A 23,369-nucleotide genomic window follows, 5' to 3' on the forward strand; every position below is an offset into this window, starting at 1 on the left:
AAGGTGCCATGAACATTTCAGGGTAACAAGTGCGATCCAAAGATCCAAAGACCCCAAAATGTTTGCACCCTTTCTAGACCTCAGGATATTCTCAACATCTTGGTGAGATGGGGTGAGTAGGTATTAAGGGGTGGGATGTGGGGGGCCTTTAATAATGACTGAGATTAAATTTACTGACAATTTGTTAGGATGGAGTCTTTGAAATAAACTCAAATTGATTTTAAAATAAGATGATGTGACACTTCTTGCACAGCCATTTGTCTTGAGTTTGCGGACTAAGAGACAAAGCACGACTCCAGGTATGATGCTTGTGGGGCTACGGCTAATGTCTTGGAATCCTGTCGACATCACCAATTGTAGTGCTCTTAATCCTGTTCGTGATGCCAATTGTCTAGCTCTTAATCCTGTTCATGATGCTAATTGTCTAGCTACATGACCACGCTAGTTGTCAGGCTCTTTTACCTGCCAGTAATCTTGTACCGACTGGGTCGATTGTTGAGCTAGGGCTGGGTCTGGAGCTCCCAGAGCCCTCAAGCCCATTCACAGACTGGGTCACAAACCCTTCATATGCTAGGCTGGGTCACCAGACCCCTCACACACCAGGCTGGGTACCCAGACTCTTCACATGACAGGCTGGGTCACCAGACCCCACACATGCCAGGCTGGGTCACCAGACCCATCACACACAGGTCTATGAGCTAGGTTACTGGCCAAAAGGTCCTTGGAGCCATAGATTGGAAAGCATGGCCACACAGGGCGGATGCCCGAGGCAGACGCCCACCTGCCTGCTTCACTAAAACTCCTCTCTCTCTCTCTCTCCTTCTCTCTCTCTCAAGAACACAAGAATAGCAACAAAACTAAAAAGATACATTGGCATGCATGGGCACTAACTCCATGCACACGTGCACACACACACACTCAATTTGCTTACAAAGGATGTGCTAAAACCATACCCAACTGGACCTGAGGCAAGGGCCCTGACTAAACTATTCTATTTTCCCAACAATGCTCTATAAGATGAAAGTTTCTGGAAGGACACAAAAGTAAACGTGAACAGCTGCTGCCTCTGAGGAGTTACCCAGCTATGTTAGACCGAGAGGAGAAGGGGTACTTACAATTCATCTAATATCTCTCTGTTGGATTTACATATTTTGCTGTGAGCATTAATATTTACACAACCAAAAAATCTTATTTGTAGAAATATCTCAAAATTAAAAGAGAAAACGCATATGTAATAAAAAGCTTGCATTTCTTTGAGTTTTTACTCTATGTGTTCCAGGTTTTCCAGGTTTCAATTACTTGCTTTTTACAACAAATTTATGAAGCAGGTGGTGATTACCATGTCCCTTCCCCCACTCCGTTTTTAATAAGGAATCTGACACATAAAGAATTTAAATAACTTGTTCCAAGTTACACAGCTAGTAAGTGGCAAAGCTAATAGCCAGGATAGTCTGGCTCCAGAGCTGTGTTTTTAACACTGTATGGTAGTTAAAATCATACAATATCAAAATCTAGAAAATTAAACTCTATAGAAATATCAGCTGTATTCATTTTCTGATAATACAGTTCATGAAAAACAGTGTTTTACTGTTATTACATCAAATAACTTGCAATTATTTATATATTTGAGGATCACCTTCACAAGCTATTTATACTTTATCTCTAATTGTTAGCTTAATACAGTACTTTGGAAATATCAATTTCTAGAATGTCTTCTTTTGATATATTCTCTCAGTCTTTTAAATACTCAAATGTTATATTAGTTATCTTGCTTTAATTATCTTTTCACCTTTGGAATATTGTTTTGTCAGAAGATAACACATGACGTTGAATTTGAGATCTCTCAAGGATTAATGTCCATCCACATTTCCATGACATCTCAAGTTGTAGCTATTAATAGTCTATTGAGACCATTAAAAGTGTACTAATTAGAGTTAAATGTAATTATAATTGTGGTATGGTCATTCAAACTGAAATATATGGCACATGGAAGAATATTTACATTTTAATTGAGAATACTTATATCCCTTAATAGTCAAAAATCCACAATTTGGCAATGATGCTAGTCCTATACTTTTGTACTATAAACCTTATGATGTGTGTCTCAATACTGCTGGAATTAATTTACTGCAGTTTGCCCTGTTGGGAAGTGTTTGGCATTTCACTGATGCTTTTAGATTCTACCAAAGGCAGTAGCAAATGGAGGTCATGTGGAAAACACCACACCCCTACCATGCTTTCCTGAATCACTGTACAGTCATACAGAAGTTCAATTAAAGTTCAAGTCTAAAAAGCCAAATGTCAGGAAGTATTCAGCAATTATCTCTGTATTCTACTCCTAACCTTTGAATGGGATGTAAATATAATTTTTATGTTGTAGCATTTCTTAATAAGAAAACTAATTAAGTCCCCACATCACCTCATGTTATGCATCAAGGAAGAATAGACCTCACACTTACAGATAAGGATGCTCATGGCTGGGTCCTCTCCTCACCACAAGACTTTTTAATACCAGGACTACCTCAATTCACGTGGAAAGACTGTAGCCATGTTGTGAACTCACATGAACTCATGACAATATCCCTTCCAATGTTTATTGCTTTGGGGCTGGCAGATGCTTCTTTTTTTATTATCTGCCTCATTGGCTTCATATACAACAAAATCTTGTTACATTTTTTCAGCTCCTAAAACTACTCCTACAGTATATACTTGGAAAAATAAGAGCATCCTGTCTCTAGTCAAATTCACAGAGTAATACCGCATCAAATAAAATTTCAACTCTCTAGATTAATATTTTTCATATTTACCTATACATGCAAACATCTATCATGTCAAATATTTTAAGGAACTCAATAATTAATGGAGGAACCAGCAGGATATTTAAAGAATTGATCCAATGGAGAATCCAAAGAACACACACATACAATCAGAAATACTGACAGGAATGTGGTAATCGATTCAAAAGTAGTCAATAATCAGTTGCATCTCTTCCACAGGAAGTTCGTTTGCATTTCAATGGTCAAGAGTGATGTGCATTGCTTTTGGCTCCCTATGATTTGCAGAGTTGTAAAATAGCTCAAAGACAATCAAAGGCACAGACCTTTCATTTCAAATTTGGGTTTGAGTCACAAAAGATTACAAACATAAGTCATTTCAGGTTTATTGAATTGTTCTTTCTACTTTTGTTTATATTTTGAAATCTTCCATAATAAAAGAGCTTTTTTAAAATACCAATCAATACAATGTGGTCAAAAGATCCATAAGTACGCACATATTTCATAGCTTACATTTTATACGTGGTCTCCCTCTTTATTTTGACATAGTAATAGCACATTCACAGCGTTAAGCTTTCAAAAGTTAAAAATTCTCAATCACAAAAAGAACCATAAGTAGGACTTTAAGGAGGTTACAAATAATCAGTCCCTGTTTATAAACAACACATACAGAATCGTCTTTGCCCTCTGTTGGAAAGCTAGTTTTAAATACTGTTAAGTGTGTGCCAATCATACCTTGGTAAACAGCTTTAAATCCAGGCGAGCCAATGCTGTCATCAGACTGTAGATGTAACCACATCTGGTTGCTCATGCTCACAATGAGGTCAGGAACACTGGATCCCGTGAGTCTGCACAGAAGAGAAATATTAAAATCTTTATTTAAGGCAACAATTATATCAATTTTTACCCAGAAGGAGGGTCTTGCTGCTTAAACAACAAATATATATATATAAATTTGCAATGATGGAATACATATATATATATATGGGTTTTTTCGTGTGTGTGTATATATATATATATACACATATATATAGCAAGGCCCAACTTCAAAGAATTTAGAGCCACTTCTTATTTGTATCAATATTTAAACATTAATTAATATCACTGTCATTTTATGGTTATTATCCTATTCCATCATTGCAAATTTATATTTTTTATTTTAAAAATCAACTTAGGGTGAGCAACCATCTCATTTGCCTGTAACTGAGGGGCTTCCTAGGTGCAGGACTTACAGTGCTAAAACCAGGACAATCCCGGAAAAAATGGGAGAGTGGTTATCCTATGTGACTGGAAATATACCCTATTGCCTTATGGTTTTATATAACATCACACCACCAAAAGCAAAGCAACTCTAAAATGAGAAATTGTACCAGTTCATTCACAAAATGCTTGGATTCACTAGTCTGGAAATATTATGTACCTTTCTCACAAAATCTTTTAAAAAATGCATTACAGGTGATCATACATTAAGAGAATACTGAAAAGAAGAACAGCATGCATAGCTGAAATAGATTGGGCAACACTTACTGAACTTTCCCTCTGCATATTCATGACCAAGTCACACCACATGAAAGTTTCAACGAAGCATTTGTTGTGCATTAACAAAACAGGCACATAGGGGCTGCTGTCAGCCAATAAAAAGCAACACTAAATCCATTGACTGAATGCAGCACGCTGACAGAAAAGCATGTTGAAATAGAAAAAGCATAAGAGAAAAATCAATTCAACCGAAACAAATGTCCCTAATCAAATAGGAAGCTTTGCTTTCAGCAAAGTAGTTTCCGGGATATGAACACATGATTTGCTCCATCAATCATATCATCTGTCTATCAACCCAACATTCTCACCTTAGGCAGCACAGAATACCTTATTCTTCTAAGGAAGATGAACAACAGTCATTCTGTGTGAAGTACCTCGTGCCACATTTCCCACAAATTGAAAAAAAGAGAGTATTTCAGTGAGTGATGTGCAGTAACTAAATATGTATTTCCTTCTGAAGATTTGTCTTTGTTGGCAAGATGGTTCTTTTTTGTTTGGTTGTTTTCTTGTTTGATTTAAAGAGAGTTTTTTTCTTCCCCATGCATACATTTTATTGAAGTGTAACAAACCAAAAAGTGCACAGATCATAAATGTCTAGCTCTGTGGATTTGTACAAAGTGAACCACCACAGAGATCAACACACAGAAAATCACTAGCACCTGGCAGCCTCTTGGGCCCTCTCCCAGTCCCTGCTCTCTCCACCTACCTTGCCAAACACAGACTAATTTTATCTGAATTTTTAAAGCTTTCTATGAATAAAATCGTACTATGTCTAATATTTTGTTCAACATTATGTTGGCAAAATTTATTTGTGCTTTTGTTTGTAGTTGCATTTTATTTACTTTAATTGCTATGGAGAGTTTACATTGTATATACATACAAGTATTGGATGATGAATGTTTTTACATTCTTAAAGTTTTATTGAGATAGTTGAAGATACACATGAAGTAGTGAGAAATATTGCAGAGATTGTTCATAATCTTTACTCAGCTACAGTTCTAAATATTTTCTAATTTCACATGATTTATTTCTCACTTAATTTCAAAACATATATTTTCTAGTTTTTTAAAAAATATTTTTGGCTGTTTACACATTGGTCGGAGAAAAATCTCTGTATAACTTTAATCTTATGCTTTGAATTTGGTCAATTTTGGTAAAGGTTCCACATACACTTAAAATGAATCATAGTCTCTAGACATTGGTTTCAGGGTTTTCTATATATCAGGTTTGTGATCAAGTTGTTCAGATCTTCCACATCTCTAATGACTTTTTGTCTGGTGTGCTGTATCAGTTTTAGTGAGTTATGTTAAAATCCTCATTTATAATTGTGAATGTTTCTATTTTGCCTTGCAGTTTGGTCAATATTAGTTTTATATATTTTGAGATTGTACTATTATTAAAAACCTACAAATTTAACATTGTGATATCTTTCTATTTGATTGCCATTATTCTTTTTTTTTAATCTCTAGCAATATATCTTTCATTAATGAATACTTTGAGATAACTATACTCTTTATTTCATTTTTTGGTTAGTCCTGACAAGGAATATCTATTTCTAGCTTTTTACTTTCAACTATTCTATGTATGCCTAATTCGTGTTGGTCTCTTGTAAACATGACATTTTATTTTTTTCATATCAGTTTTAACTTTTTTAAAAATGTATTTACTAATCAATTAAAGTTTGCTTTTTCTTGTTTTTTTTTTATTTTTTCTTATTAATCAATAGCTTTTTAATTATCTCTTTTATCTATTAGATTGTTTCACTTTTCCAATACTTCAAAGATGTCATTTTGTGGTCTTTTTGATTCCTTTATTGACACTAAGAAGCCTCTGTCAGACTTATGGTGGCTCTTTCAAAAATAATGTTTCTTTGATTAAGGCGCACTAAGGTCTTTCCTTGTTCTGTCTTTCAGCAAATTTAGAATAATGTGCCAGGGTGAGGTTTTTCTTTCATTAACTTCATTGACAGCTTTGTAGAATATCTTAAATCTCTATATTGATATCTGTTGTCAGTTTTGTAAAATTCTTGGTGATAATGTCCTAAAATACTGTTTATTTACTATTTTCTCTCTCCCTTTCTTCTGGAACTCCAATTACAAAGATATTTTCTGTGTGTAATATCTTTTTTTTTCTTCTCTCTTTCTGCTTCAGTTACAATACTTCTATGCCTTTATCTGCAGTTCGAACTATACATACTGAGTTTTTTATTTCAGGAATTTATTTTTCAATTCTTGAATTTACATTTGATTATTTGTTATAGATTCCAGTTTTCTGCCAAGATTCTTGTTCATTTTATTTGTGTTTTAAAGATATGAATCACAGTTAATTACCAAAATTCACATTATTATTGTTAATGGCAATATCTGGATACCTTGTCTTTTTCTGTTATCTGTCTCTTAGTTTTAGATCATTGGGTGCTGTTTCTGGATATTTCAGGTAATTTTTGGTTGATTACCAGACTTTGTGAATAAGCAATCATAGAAGCACTGTGCATTGTTATCTCATTCCGGAGAGGACTTAATTTTCTACTGGCAGAGTGATCACCTTGTTTCAATCAGTCATTGAAATGATCCAAGATTGTATTTCAGGCAGTGGCATTCCCAGTGCTTATCTCTTCTTAACCCACAATTCCGATCTCTTTCTTGAAAAAATCAACTCCCATCTTTGCCTCCCCAGCAATGTGACAATTCCAAGACCTCTGCTTAGTTTTCTAGACCATTGCCAGAAACTATATTATTTGCTTCTAATCCCAGAAAAATTAGGATTGTGCAAATATATCAAGGACCAAAGCCAAGCAAATGCCAGGATCATTTCCCTGTAATTCTCTTTCCCTTGATATCTTGGGCCCTCAGGACCTCACTGCTTTGACAGCCCAGTTCAGGGCCTTGAATACTGTAGTCTCCCAAAACCACTCTCTCCGAGCCACAGATTTCTGTTTGATCCTGATGCCCTAAATGGAGACTCAGCAAGTGCCCCTAGGTCAAAATGATTGGCAAAATAATCTTAATATATACCTTCTCTCTTGAGGTTTGTCTTCTAAAGTCTTGTCTGCCTTATTTTATTCTCCTATGCCTTGAAAGAGCTGCTTTTTTTATTATCATTATATTTAGCTTTCATGACTATTTTTCAGTGGGAGTTTAGGTCTGAGGTTTCTGCTATTTTTGGAGAGAGGGAGTTTTAGTTGCTCATTTTTCTTTCTGGCTTAGTTTATTTCTTCTTCTTTTCTTTCTTTTTTTCTTTTTCCTTTTCTTTCTCTCTCTCTCTCTCTTTTTATAGCAGTTTTAGGTTTATAGAGAAATTGAGCAGAAAGTAGAGACAGTTCCAATTCCCCCTCCCTGCTCCCAGCACACAGTTTTTCTTATTATTAATATGTTACATCAGTGTGGTATATTTGTTACCATTACAAACCAACACTGACGTATTATTATTAACTCAGTTTTACATTAAGGTTCTCTCTTTGTCATACACAGTTCTATGGGTTTTGCTGAATGCATAATGTCATGTATTCACCATTACAAATCACAGAGTAGTTTCACTGCCCTAAAATTTTTCTGAACTCCTTCCATTATCCCTCCTTCCCTCCTCCACTCCCCACCCCCCCATAAAAAACCCTGCAAACCACTGATATTTTCCATCACTTTAAACATTTATCTTTTCTTTGTGTGAAAAACATTAAAAAACTATTTTTTAAAAAAATTTTTTGCTTCCCTAGGCTACATGAATATGTAAAGGGAACATTGTATCTTAAGCTAAATTCACTGCTTTGCCAAGGAGTAGAAACAGAAAAGAAAAAGTATTGTTTCATCATAAAGTTTATTTCAACATAAGGAAGAAGTTATGCCTTACCATTAATTTTTCCCTGCACACACATAACTTGGCGCTTGAGTCACATGTTAGAAGAATGAAGATGCTTTTCCCCTGCCTTTGGCTTAGAGGTGGAGTCAGCCCCCTTCTCCTGCACATCCCCACCTCTGTTCTCCACTCACTCGTCAGATGCCTTTGACTTTGAGATGCATGTAATCAGCAGACTCCACTCTTCATCCTTCTCATCTCTGCGCTTGTTGTCCATTGGCTTATTGTCATTGTCCCCCATGGGTAGTCTGAGTGTCCACATGGATGATTCTTGTAAAATGACTCAACCCATTGATCTTCCCCTCCACTCCTCTTTAAGCATTGAGATCACTGATCATGCTTTGCACCTCGCTACTCTTTATAATAAAACCTTAGGCCCTTGCCTCTCTCTGACCAACTCACCATATCTTTTAACTATCATTTTCTTGCACTGAACTGAAACCTACTCTCCAAATATGTGAGGACCTCTATTAATGTTTTCATCACATTTTTACTCAGCCAGACAACCTGGTTGATACTCCGATATACCGTCTCACAAGCCCCACTCTCCAAATTCTCCTAAAAACCTGCCCATCTGTCCCATCTATCTGAGAAACCCCCAATTTGAGATCAATCCAACGATCTACTCTCTGTCTTCCCATATGTGTGCAGAGAAAGTTGATGAAGAGTTTGCTGATTTATGCTGATACAATACACTTTTTTTCTGGACTATCAACAGTGTATTTTTCGTTTCCTATTTCCAGTACATATTGACTCAAATCATCACCATTTTTCTTAAGCCCCTTCCCACTCTTTACTTTTCCTACTCTCAGAAGGTAACTTCATTCATAAGTTTATAAGGAAAACATTCAAGGTAATCAAAACCTGAAATGCCTGCCTGTCAGTCTCCTAAGTTCCTCTCAATACCGCCGATTATCCAGTCACTGGGAGCAATGTCAGGGAGTAGTTCATGCTAATTAAACCTCTTCATTTCTTGCGCCATTTTCTTCTCTCCATTTCCACTCTCTCAATTTGAATATAGATTATTTCATGAAGCATTATCCTAACTCAGCTCCTGATTCTGGTATTAATTCCCTCCTAGACATCTGATGTAATTTTAAGCTGTTAAAAACTTACTTATCATGTAGAAAATTCTCAAACATTGAAAAGACTTACACTGCCAAGTTAACTAGTTCAGGAATACTTCTTAGTGCATATATTTGAATTTCTTATAGTTATGCACTGGATTTTATTTTAATCCTATCTTATGTTAGTCTGTTAATTCACATGAGGTAGAATAAGCAGGTGCACTGTCACACTACACACAGTGTCCATTCAATCCAATGTCAATTAGGTTCCTGTGTACCATTGCCTTAGAGTCTATTTGAAGCCTGCTACTTATTTCACTGCTATATGAAAAGGATTGTAAGCATAGCTTGCTATAATTAATTAGTTTTTAAATTAATTATTTAATTTTAAAAATACTTTAAAATAGTTGATAATTGTTAATTTTTTATCTAAAAATATTAGAATAATTTAAAACAAAAGAAAATATTTTCCTTTTTGTTTCTCTTTCAGATTTCCTGAACTATTTTAGTTGCTAGCTAGTGCTAGCAGATTTGTATAAAACAAAGAATCAAATAATATTGTCACCTTTAGCAACTGTGTATGTATTTGGAACAGGATTTTTTTTTTTTACAATAACTTTTAACTAAAAAATAAAATAAATGCTGGCTCTGACAAGATACTTTAATACTCATAATATTAGCAATTGCTTTTAGTAAAACAGCTCCACTTTTTCCCAAAATTGATTCTATAGTACATAATGTTTTAATTTAAACTAAAAAATAAAATTATCATAATGAGACATTAAATAATTTGATTTGTTTGTGATAGACCTAAATAAAATTTTCTTTGGGGAAAAAAACCATAATATTGCTGCTGTTTAGCTTTTCAACCTCCCCCACAAGTAGGAAACCCCAACCTATCCCATGACATTCTGCTCCGACTATACTTTTTTTTTTCCATTCTCCAAAAGTATTAGCATTTCTCAGCCCCCAGGGTGTTGCCAAACACTGAAATCCCTGGATAAAATGCCTATTCTTACTGGAAAATAGCTAAGAGTCTTTAAAAATTCTGAGGGTTCTCATTAGGCATGTCTGAACTTTCTCATTATGCATGTCTTAACTTTTTCTCTAGGTCATCATAGAATTATGCATACACTTCTGTTAAGACAAATGTATCACAAGCATCTACCTCAACATCTGCCTCCTTCCACATTCTGAACTCTCTTGAGTCTCTTAGCTTTTTAATCCCAGCCTCTGATATATAACATGTACTATTTTTTATAATAAATGCATAAATAAAAATATAAATTAACCCACATTGAATTCATTAAATATCTACATATTTAAATGTCATAGAAATATTTTCAATAATAACTTAAATCTTTGTTTTCCCTTAGGCAGTATAAAAAGGACTTGATATTTGGGGTTCTGTTATAACTCTGTTATTAATTCACTCTGGAATTTTAGCTAAATTATTTTACCTTTAACATCAGTTCCCTCATCTGTGAAATAAGAGAATTGTACTAAACTATCTTAAAGTAATCCTTCAGTTCTAAAAATCTGCTCTCTTTTCAATAGATGTCAGTGAATATAGTGCTATCTCACACTGGATGTCTCGCTGCAGTCGGTATAAATGACGAACTGAAATCAGTGGTATTTATGGCTATAATTTCTAGCATTTTAAATTGTTAACCCCAAATGAAGGAAATGACTTTTGATCATGTATTTGTTGCTTTCTTACAACCAGGGCACGTTGTGTTGAGAGAACATCTAATAAACACGTTCACATGAAAATGGGCCAGTGTTCCTGAAAAGCGCTTAATCGCACCCACATGATGTAGCAACTTTATGACGTTTTGGTGGCTGGTGCTTTTACAGTGTGTACAAGAGCAATCTCATTTCTGAACAAAACTTTTTATTGGCCCTTGCTAAAAGGTTCAACAGTTCTAGTCTAACCTACCTGAAATGTGTTTGTTAGAAAGAGATGGCTAAAACCTAACTCTGACTTCTTTCACTCAACACAATGCTGATGCGAGTAGTCCCCATTATGTGTGTGTATCAGTAGTTTGTACTCTGGTAGTGTTGAGTAAAGTTCCATTCTATGAATAAACCACAGTGTGTTTGTCCAGTTCCCCGCTGAAGGATATTTACATTGTTTCTAGGTTTTGGCAATTATAAGCAGAGTTAATGTAAATATTCCTGTAGTGTAAATTTTATTTCTCTAGGGTAAATACCTAGGGACTGGCTGGGTCATATGATTAATGTATATTTACTTTCATATAAAACTGACATATAAACTTGTTTTCCTGAACAGCTGTACCACTTTGCATTCCCACCTGCAGCCTCACAGGTTACATAGAGTGTACTTCTATTTGTGTGACATTCTCAAAAAGACAAAACTATAGTGATGGAGAACAGATAAGTAGGTAGTTCACGGTTTGGGGTGGGCGAAAGTGTGACCGCATAGTATTTTGGGGAGAAAGCACTGCTCTACATCCTGATTTTGGTGATGGCTACATAAATCTATACATGTATTGATACTCATAGATCTGCATACACAAAAAGTTCTATTTTGCTGTATATTAGTTAAACAGAGAATTTGTCCATATTTGGAGGGGAAAAAAAAGCATGAACATGACACGAAGCTGTCAAAACATGAAACTGATGCAACATAGCACCTGCAGCAAGTCACAGCTGCATTCTGTTGGCAGGTTCCTGAAAGGAAAGGAAAGTGGTGTGCTAAGCTGTAAATATACTCATGTTAATTGTAAATTGGGCAATTGAAAAGTAAATGCTACCCCTAAGATAAAAACGGGCCTAAAACTGAGCTATTTTGTAGTCTTTATAGTTCTTTAATGGTCATAAATTTTATAAATTCTCCAGAAAGTGTAGAAAATGAACAGTTATTTAAATTGCATGTTTTAATTGGCCTTTTGCCTTAATTGGCTGGATACAGTGTGAGCTGAAGATTGATAAGGAGAAATGAAGACGCAGTATGATCTGTTCAGGCACCTGGGCACCTGAGCAGAACCGTTCCTCCCAGAGATGGAATAAAGTTCTGGAGTGAGATTCTGGGATGCCCTGATACAAATTCTTGGTATAAGTTGGCAGGCACAAAGTTGCCAGCATGAGAGACAAGTCAACTGAGTTGTTCAACAAACCAAGGCAGAAGGAATGCAAATGCTGGGAGGCCATATTTGCAATGTTAGGTCTTGCACATCTTTAAACACAGTATTAACCAGGCACTGAGAGCACGTCAGCCTACAAAGCAGCCCTGAAATGAGTCAAAGGTTATCAGTCCACTCAGCATCTAGGTTCCTGGCACATGGTAGTTACTGATGACATGTTTATTTATAGGACATGTACCACTACAGAGAGCCAGGAAAGGTGCAAGCAAACAGAACTCTGACTTATAAATCAAGTTGACTCTGAAAAATAAGTCAAGGAAGTAGTTTTGTAGAATAAATAATCGTATTACTATGTATAATATTAAAACTGGAGATAATTCATACTTTACGCTGAAGTTATGCTGATTTCCCCATTGGCATCATCATGAAATTAGAGCAAGGTTTAGGTTTCATTTAGTTTGACTCATGCTCACCTTTCATTCAAATATGGCGGACTTATTTACTGCCCTGAAATCCATTCTAGACAAGAGACATATAAGATGATGTGAGTTATATCAGTATTTGCAATCTCCACTTTAAATTCACTAAACAGTATCAGAACTTTAAAGTCTTCATATGTGAGGCTGTATTGAAAAATACCTAATTCAAACCTCTTGATCTTATAGATCAAAAGGGGGCAAAAAAGTTGACTAAGAACAAAAGTGAAGTTATTTCACACAGACTTCTTTTATAGAGTTCAGCCCAGACTATCTGAAAGCATAAGGACTGCCAGACCTCTGGACATGGAAACTCTTTTTTTCCATTCTTCTTTCCAATAAGTTCAAGCATGAACCCTGGGAATGGCACAAGAAGAAACCAGAAGACACCTCTGAAAAGTGATAGGAGAAGGGCAAGCAGGTTTGTAACCCAGTACCACAGCAACAGCACAGTGTGGGTTGTCTGTGGACTCGCACAAACAAAAGACCACACAGACTTGGTGTTTCCCACTCTTTACCATGCAACATAAGGCCCCAGGTAAGCTCACTCCTCTCTTGTATGTAACTGGTGCCCATCTGACCACCAGGCAAGCCTGCACCACCAACAAAGGGATGAGTTAAGGAGCCCCACTAACAATAAGTTTGCAGGAGAATCCTTCACTTTCCCTGTGGGCCTGGGACTCCCTTTTCAAAGTAGCAATATCAAGGAAGGCAGAATCTGCAAGAAAGATGCAGCTAGAACAATCACCTGATCAAGAAAGATTCTTTGTCTCAGCAGGTCTGAGGCTGGGACTCCCCTCCCCACCCACAGACACAAGCAGTTGGTGACTCTTTTGGCACTAGATCCATGAAGAAGACCAAGATAAAATCTTAAAGTCTCTGGTAATTAAACTGTCATTGAAACCCCAAACAACTAAAACAGGCTAAGATCCACATGTTAAACCTAAACAAGGTACTTGCCTACTAAAGGAAAATATTTAAATGGTATCCAGCATGACAGACAAAATAGCCCAAATACAATCATCATACCAAGAGCCAAGAAAATCATAACTTGAACAAGGAAAGATAATCAACTGACACCAAATAAAATGAATCAGAAATTAGAATTATCTGATAACGATTTTTACAATGATTCAATGACCATTTACAAATTCTCTGCAAACAAATGAAAAAAATAGAAAATCTCAGCAAAGAAATTGAAGTTATATCAAAAAAAAAAAAAAAAAAAAAACAGAAGGAAAATATGTAACTAAAAAATCAATAATAGAAATTAAAATAAAATATGCTAGATGGGCTTAATATTATTGAAGTGGAGATAAGCAATGATAGAACCAGTGAACTTGAAAACAGATCAATAGAGTTCACCTAGAAAGAAAAACAAAAAGAAAACTGATTGGAAAACAAAATGAGCAAAGCCTTTAGGGGCCTCATCAGAGTCCCAGAAGAAGAGGAGAGAGAAAGTGGGGTTGAAAGAGTATTTGAAGAAATACTTGCTAAAAATTTCTCAGATTTGGAGATCTGAGAAATAAATTTACAGATCCAAGAGACTAAGTGAACCCCAAAGGGATAAATCCAAACAAATCATTGTGGAATATACTAAAAAGCATATACACTTCAAAGAGCCTGGTTTTCCAAAGCCTTGCAATTTCAAATATTGACCTTGCAAGGACAGGAAATTTTCTTCAGGCTATAAGTCTCTGGTGTAAGAAGATTTGTGGCACAGCAGGTTGCTGGCTCAAAGACAGACTAGTTACTGATTGTTATGTAAAGATACTGAGAAATTGCTATAAGAAGGAATGTTTGCTAAGATCAAGCTTGTGTTGATAAGACCACTTAATTGTCTACTGGAACGTCATCTGGCTTGTTTCACTGAAAGTTACCAGCCTATACTGTTAAACTATAACCCCACCTTTGTTCTCTTCCTGTAACTTCCTGGTCTGGAAAATAAATGCAGGAAGAGAACCCCAATTCGGCGTTATTTTCCCAAGCAAGGAATCCCTCTAGCTTGAGGGTTCTGGTGGGAGATTAACCACTTCGGGGCCTCTCACTGCCCAGAAGAGATGGGCTTTGAGTAATCCTTAGTGTCTCCATCACCCAGGGGAAGTGAGGTGACAAATCCTTGGGGGGGCAAAGCAATTCAAAGCAACAAATCATTGCAAGATACATCTAACTAAGTGTTTGAAAACTAAGGACAAAGAAAAAAGTCTTGAAAACAACCAGAGAGAAACACCAATCTAAATAACAATGGATTCACCATTTGAGACCATGGAGGCCAGAAGGAAGAACTGTCAACCACAAATTCTACTTTAACAAACCTATCCTGCAGAAATAAAGGAAAAATTAAAAAAAAAAAAAAAGATTCAGGCAAAGAATGTTTTACTACAAATTAAGGGTGGGTAGGAAACTAACCTTTTATAATTGACTAAAGGAAGTTTTCTAAAAACAAAAGAAATGATAACAGCAAGAAGCTTACAGCATCCAGAAGAAAGAACAAAGGATAGCAAAGAAATATCAGAACATAAAATGGACTATTTTCTAAATCATGAGTTCTGCAAATCATATTTAATGAAAAAAACAAAAATCATAACACCTTCTGCTACTTAAGACAGTGATTTCTAAAAGTTGGGAAAGGAAAGGGAGCTTAATGCAATGAGGTTTCCAAACTTTATTAGAAGTGGTAAATGATGACACCAGTTGTAGTAGAGTTAATGATGGCCTCACAAATATCCACACCCTAATCCCTGGAGCCTGTCAATGTTGCTTTACGTATCAAAGATTTTGCAAATGTGTATTAAATTAAGTATCTAAAGGTGGGGAGATTGTTCTGGATTATCCAGGTGGGCCCTAAGTGCCATCACAAGTGTACATATAATAGGGAAACGGAGAGATTTCAGATGGCAGAATAAGGCCATGTGGCCAAGTAGGCAGAGTGGATGGAAGAGGCCACAAGCCAAACAATGCTAGCAGCTGCCGTCAGGGGAAGAGGAAAGGAATGGATTGTTCCCCAGATCTCTGGGGTGACTGTGGCCCCACCAACACCTTGATGTTGGCCCCAGTGAACATGATTTTGGACTTCTGTTTTCCCGAACTACTAGAGTATAAATTTCTGCTATTTTAAGCCATCAAGTTTGTGGTGACTTGCTCCAGAAACAATGGAAAACAAGTATTTCAGTGGACTGTCATAAGTCACACATGTTTAGTATAATACCCAGAGCAAGTACTTTGAAAACTATGCAAAGAAATAGATTTAAAGACAATAAACAATTATAAATAAAGACGGAATAAAAAAAGACCTCAATTATCCATAGAAAGGCAACAAAAAGGGTAAAAAAGGAAGGACAGCAAGAGAAAACAAATAGAAACCAAATAATAAAAAGGCATACAAAAAACTAACATATCATTAATTACCCCAAATATAAATGATCTGGATATGATAATGAAAAGACAGAAAGAGGCAGAGGGGATAAAAAGTATGACCCAACTACTTTCTGCTTAAAAGAAACACACTCCAAAGTTAATAGCATAAGTAGGTTGATAGTAAAAGAATGAAAATAGAAATGTCATGCAAAAACTAATAATAAAAAAGCAGGAGTGGCTATATTAATATCTGATAAAGTATACTTTAGACCAGTAAAATTACTAGAGACAAAGACAGGCATCACATAATGATTAAAGCATTTATATACCACGAAGATATTAATATCCTAAATGTGTACAAACCAAATACCAGATCTTCAAAATATGAAGCAAAAACTGATAGAGTGAAAAGGAAAAATAGAAAATCCATAAGTACACTTGAATACTTAAACATCTCTCTTTTAGAAACTGGATAGAAAGTCAGAAAGAATATACAATCAATCAAACAGGATCCATTTGATGTATATAGAACATTCCACTCAATATATGTTTTTCAAGCCCCTGTGGAACACTAATCAAGATAGATTGTGTGCCAGAAAACAGACCTCAACATATGTAAAGGAACTGAAATCATACAGAATGTATTCTCAAACCATAATGGAATCAAATGAGAAATCATTAACAAAAAGGCAGTAGGAAAATATCTAAGCCCATGTAAATTGCATTACCCATTTCTAAATAACTTATGATTCAAAAGGGAAGTGTCAAGTGAAATTTAAAAAAATGCATAGAACTGAGTCAAATAAGCAAAAATGAAAACACAGCATGTAAAATATGTGGGATGCAGTTAAAACAGTGCCAAGAGGAGAATGTGTGGCACTAAATGACCTTAGATAAAAGGAAAGGAATAAAAAATTACTTAAGTTTTTACCTCAAGAAACTAGGGAAAGTAGAGAAAAACAAATCCAGAGCAATTATGAGTAAGGTTATCATAAAGATCAGAAATTAATGAAATTGCAGTACAGAAATAGTAGAAAAAAAATATGATAAAAGTTGTTTTTTCCCTAAAAATCAATATAATTGATAAGCCCTTAAAAAAACTAGCTGAGTGAGAGAGGGTGAGAAAGACACAGATTTCCAAAATCAGAAATAAAACAGTGGATATTACACATTACTACAGATTCACCAGACATTAAAAGGATAACTAGGAAACATTATGAACAACTTAAGCCTCATAAATTGGTTATTAAAAATGGACTGATTACTTAAAAGTTTAACCAAGACAAAATAGACAATATGAATATTTAGGGCTCTAAAAGCATTACAAAAGTTCATGTTATAACTAAAAAGTTCCCCCGAAATGAAATCTACAGGCCCAGATAGTTTCATTAAAGAAGTCTCTCAATCTTTAAATTGGGAAAAGTCCACAATTTGGACATCATCAAAATGAAAAACTTTCTCCGTGAAAACCCATTTGAAGAGGATGAAAAGACAAGCAACAGACTGAGAGAAAAATATTTACAAACCCCACATTTTACAAAATCTAACAGTGAAAAAAAAATCCAATTTTAAAATGGGAAAAAGACATGACAAACATTTTGTTGAATAGCATGTACAGATGGAAAGTAAGTACATGACAAGATGTTCAACATCACTAGCCCTCTCAGTTTGGCAGCCTCCTTTCTCAGGGACCTCAGGGGGAGCTCGCCTTGTCTTCTAGCAGATGGAAATGCTATCTTTGTCATGAGTTGGTCAAGACACAAGGCAGGTGCAGATGCACTAAATAACAGTCCAGTCTCCTTTTTCCTTCTTCCTTCCTATTACATTCCACTTCCAAAGACAACTCTGAACAATGCAGGACTCTGCATGTTTTATTTTATTAAGGCAGATATAGTAACTATAGTAATACAATACTATCTTTCTTTGCATCATACTTTTAACTTTTTTAAAACTAGTTTTACCTACGATTTCATTTTACACAACAATTCTTAGAGGTTAAAAGGCATAAGATAGGGATTATTAGTGTTGCTGCACTATAAATACACGACACATTGTTTTAAATGCACAGATTGTCACACAAAAAATAACTTGCCTTTAAGGCTAATTTAATATCAAAAACACACAATAAAAACTTTGAATGTTTTTGACTGATGAATCATAGAGAAATCCCTAGCTCTTCAGGTTAACAGTAAATAAAGTCTTTGTAACAGTCTTCGTATGCTTCTATTTTTTTTTTTTTTTGGCTTCTTTGAAAAAACAGCCACAGTGAGCCGATATTTGTGACACAGTAGCCAGAACAACTGGAAACGATCCCTGTTTTTCACTCAGCCTGTCTGGATCCCTACCCATTTTGGGCAGATGATGCATGTGGGTTAGCTTTCCTTGGGAGAGATGGGCTCTTCCACCCTGTGGGAAGGTTGCTCTTGAAGACAATGTTCCACGGGCCATCAAGGTCCCAGCCAGGGTCAGCTTGTTTCCCCAAATACCTCTGCAACAGCTGACATCTCAAATCCAAAATGTCAGTGACCGGTGGTCTGGAACATAGAACCCAGAACACATAGAGAATCTAGAGTGGGGTCTGGCAATGTCGATCTCTCTGGGGGTCATAATAAAGCTTGGGCAGCTGCCAACCCCCAGCCCCCTCGCAAAGCCTATTGTTAACGCAATGCACGTGACATTGGGGAGTTGGTCCTGAGCCTTGTCACACACTCACAGTGACACAAAAGTACTCACCTGGCATAACAACACCGTACTCACCAGGTAAATGGAGGGGTTATGCTTTTACTAGCAATTTTACAGAAGTGACTTGGTTATTCTAATGACTGTTCTGTTCAAACAACAGAATTGATGTTCAAACAATACATTGGTATGTTATTGACATAAACTCAAGGTATATTTTAGAACAGCACACACAAGTGGACATGGTCTAATTACACAGAGGATATTTAATGTCCGTCAAAGCATTAGGTAAATTTGATACACAAGCATTTAGAATTCTCAAGTTTATCTACATAGAATGATGGTATCAGATCAAATTTTCAAATAAGGTATCTACATTGTCATGAAGAGGGGCCTCTTTTTAAGGCTGAAATTGCTTGTGAATATTCTTAAGATTCCCTGGGAGCTTATATATCGTACTGCGTTAAAATAGCCTTATTGTATATTTTCCTAATTCTCTGAAATAATATAAATCCTCAAGACTTTGTTTAAACATCATTTACATTACAAGACTTTGTTTAAACATCCAATAATTATTTTTGATAACAAAATCACGTCAACATTTTGATATTAATGGTTTTATTTATTTTAAAATTTGTTTGTATTTTATTAGAGATATGTATTTTATGAGCAGGTTAATTGTGGACACAGAAGAGTTTAAAAACAAATCACCATACAATGCGACTAAAATATACTTTTAAGAAGTAACTCTTTCTAAATCTTAACTAAATGTTTAGAAACTTGTAAGATTCTTTTGACCTCTTATATTCAAGACGAAAACCAATGCATAAATGTGTCAGGAAGACAATATGATTTTCATAGCATAAAATATAAAATTTAAAGCTGTATTATTACCATTAATAATTTATATTTATAATGCTAATTCTATAAGATTTATATTAATAGGCTAATTAATCCTCAAGGCTAGGACCATGGTTTGTTCTCTTCCTCTCTCTTCCTGCTGAATCCTACCATAACATTCGGTATTCAATAAATATTTCTTCAAATCATCAAGCACAGAAGCTTCCAGATAAGAGGCAAAGAAAGAACAGCTAACATTTGAGTCTGATCTTCTATCAGCGGTGTATCCAGGCTCCCAGGCTATGCCATTATGAGAACGATAATACAAAGAAAAATAGTTTGAATCATGTAATTCCAGAGTTCTAAGAACTAATTTGTAACCAGTTTGATTTCTAATTATAATTTCTAATCATGGAAAATGGACTTTTTATCTAGAGAGCATTTAAGTCAATATCTTCATGTCTTTATTCCTAACATAAATTGCTCAAGCTTTCCTCCAAAGCACTGGATGTTTGGTGATCGACACTTGTGATGATATCAAAGATATGTAAACACACATGCATCAGTGCTTAGTGCCTGGCTGGTCAGAAGTCTTTTAATGAAAAGAGACTGATGCCCTTTGGTTCAGGACCAGTGGATAACATCAGGGAGAAATGGGGTCACAGCCACCCAAGGGCCGGAGCAATATCTAAAAGCAAGAAGCAGTTTCAACAAAAGTAGATTAAACCAGTCCTAAGAAACATCTAGTATCCTTACTGGTTTCTCCACACCTCTAGCTAGGCAGAGGCTCTCCTGGGCACTCACAGTCTAGCCTGATGCTGACTATTCAGCACTGTGGAGGGACAGGCACTGAAAAACTGCACCGTGTGCTTGCAATCCCCAGCACACCCTGCACTAAGGCAAGCTTCTGGTAACCAACAGCTAATAACTGCAAAGGCCAGAGGAAAGCCAGGTGAGGGAATATCTTCATGCAGTACTTTTCCAAACTAAATTTGACAAAAATTATCAATATATTCTTGGAAAGAGCTCAATAGAGATTTGTTAAGTAAGTTAATTTTCTCTTAAGTCTATCATTCTTACAGAAAACCTTAATCAATTCATCCATCTTTTGGGAAGGTTGAGTCATTAAAGGAGCCCCTTAATGTTCAGTTATTTTTTGTGCCACAAAAGTTAAGAAAATAAAAAGCCATCGACAGAAATGATAATTTTTAAAACCATATTTAGAATCAACTGTCTTATTTTTCAGCTATCTTTTCAAGTTTCTCTTAAAAGTCAAAATCTGATCAGAATTCCATAGGTCTCCCCCAAAAAGAACCCATAAAATATTAAGTCTAAGGTAGTAAATGCCAGTCTGCCATAAAGGAGTTTTTAAACTCCTATTTTATTTGATACTCGTGTCAGGAGATGTTCTGATTCTATATACTGTGTAGTATTTAAACAATCCCTATGTCATCGCTCCAATTAGATTATAAAGTTTTTGCTGAGCGTAATGCCTGACATAGAAATACTCAAAAGTATTTGTTGATACATTATCTAAAATCACCTGTTTATTGAAGAGACCAGCTGTGACCCTCAGACTGTTTTCTTTTACTGTAATTTGGTATACTATGGAAATACATCAGTGACTTTTCTTTCCTGTAATGAAGCTGATAAAATGCCCAACTGATCCTGGTTACATTAAGTTTTCCCAAGGGCATCTCAGTTTAACTCAGTTGGCTATTTAGCTTTTCATTGATAGATTGGAGCTATTGAGAGGAGGTTCTAAAAACACTTACGTCAATGTAATACATAGTTTGCCATTGCTTTCTTAGCAACAAATAGCATTAAAAATGAATGTATGACTTCAGATCTTTAACAGTAACCTAAGGGACTTTATAGGACATTACTTTCCTACATTTATATTTTAAATTTTGCATTTATTTAGGAGTTTATCTCATTTATTTTAGTGAAATCCTCTCTTAAATTAGATACTATGGCAATAATAATACATGTGGGTCACATTTCAGAGCTCTCCAGAGTTTTCCCATGCATTATTTCATTTTTCTCCTTATCACTGACAAGAAAAGCTTATTACAGTATTTTATAGCCAGAAAAACAGAGGTACAGAGAGGTAAAATGACTTCCCTCAGAGATAGTAAATAGCAGAGCTGGAGCCAAAAACTCCATTTTCCACTCTCCAGCCCATTTCTATCCACTCTGCTACTGCTGTTCACAGATACTGTCCCAGACACAAGACAGGTGGTGTGTGTAACAGTCAACTCAGAAGTCTGTCAGCAGTAAAGATGTCTCAGACCCACCCTGTAGGACTCCATATTTTTAAAAATATAGAAATGTAATTTTCACATAGTAATTTGTTAAAAAAAAATAATAATTTGGTGAGGGTGTGCAGAAATAGGGACCTTCACATTCCACTGTGGTGAAAGAGTAAATTTACATAAACTTTGGGGGGATAATTGGAAAAGCATCACAATGTAAATGAAGCTATGCTTCACATTCCTCTGCTGGAAATTTTCCTGAAGACACATGAGATGGGCATGATAACATGTATGTACAAAGCAATTCAATGCAAAGCTTCTTATAAAAGCAATGAGTGGGGTGGTTGGGTGGAGGAGGAAGGAAAAGACTCTGGATGAGAATCGGTCAGAAAGCACCGTGCATCTGTATGTGATGGTGACGACTATAGACCTTGGAGCTGCAAGACTGAGTTGGAATAGTGCATGTTCCAACATATACTAGCTTTGTAAATTGGGGTAAATCCTTTAATCTATGAAAGCTGTTTATAAGATGGGGCTATTATTAACCCATAACACACAGGATTAGAGTGAGGACATATAAGATAATATGCATTAGGCCTTCGGCACAGCGCATGGTACATATGAGATATTCAATAAAAGTTAGCTGTGGTATTACTAGTGATGGTAGTGTAATTACCATCATAAGTCATGGGCCAGCGACATGATTTAAGTTATTATTAATAGTAGTTGGAATGGGCCATAAAAAGATGAGACAGGGATAGTTGCTCACATTCAAAGATGTCAACGATATGATGAATGAAGGTCTGTGTTCCAGTCTCGTCCTGGTGGGGGCCCATTAATTTTTAAAGGCATATACAGCATGTTCTGCTATAGCACTATTCAAAATGTAAATTATGTCAATAAGTAATCAGTATAGAAGGGGACGAGGTAAGTTTAATAGTACTTTTTTTTCTGGCATGGTAATATGTTGATGTTATTGGGGGCAAGCTTTCTCACAAATAAAGACAAATTCTCAGCAATATACAAATAGAGTAAGAAAAAAAACAAAAGGTGACAGTCCTGCAGGATGCCTTCCATTTATAAACAAAGTGTCCAGGTTAGTGGTTTCGAGAGCTACTACATGAAGCTGTCTGATGAAGAAGCTGAGAAGACACTCTGTGCTAAAGACACTGAGTGATGAGGCAGTTACTCCAAATTATATTTTTAATTTTGATAAAAAGTTCTGATAAAAACTAATGGAAACTCAGAGGAGGTCCTATATCAGGAAACAGCCTTGTAAGTGTCTATATCAGGGCTGCTGCTTGTGCTGGAACTCTGTACTGCATAAGGTGTTTTTAGACATACACTGAGTTACCCCAACCCTATTTTTTCCACAGTCTCTGTTACTTTTCTATGCGGTTTTACAGAATACAGCGTTTTTGGA

General features: G+C 35.7%; 1 protein-coding gene across 1 annotated transcript in view; it reads right to left on the reverse strand.

Moving 5' to 3' along the window:
• Positions 1 to 23,369, reverse strand: part of CSMD1 (CUB and Sushi multiple domains 1) — a 1,614,989-nt gene that overhangs the window by 487,156 nt on the left and 1,104,464 nt on the right. Inside the window, exon 12 of the mRNA XM_063099815.1 lies at positions 3,510 to 3,622. Within this exon, the coding sequence (XP_062955885.1) occupies positions 3,510 to 3,622 (113 nt within the window). The remainder of the gene's footprint in view (positions 1 to 3,509; positions 3,623 to 23,369) is intronic.

This window comes from Cynocephalus volans, chromosome 1, assembly GCF_027409185.1.
Source record: "Cynocephalus volans isolate mCynVol1 chromosome 1, mCynVol1.pri, whole genome shotgun sequence".
NCBI lineage: Eukaryota > Metazoa > Chordata > Mammalia > Dermoptera > Cynocephalidae > Cynocephalus > Cynocephalus volans.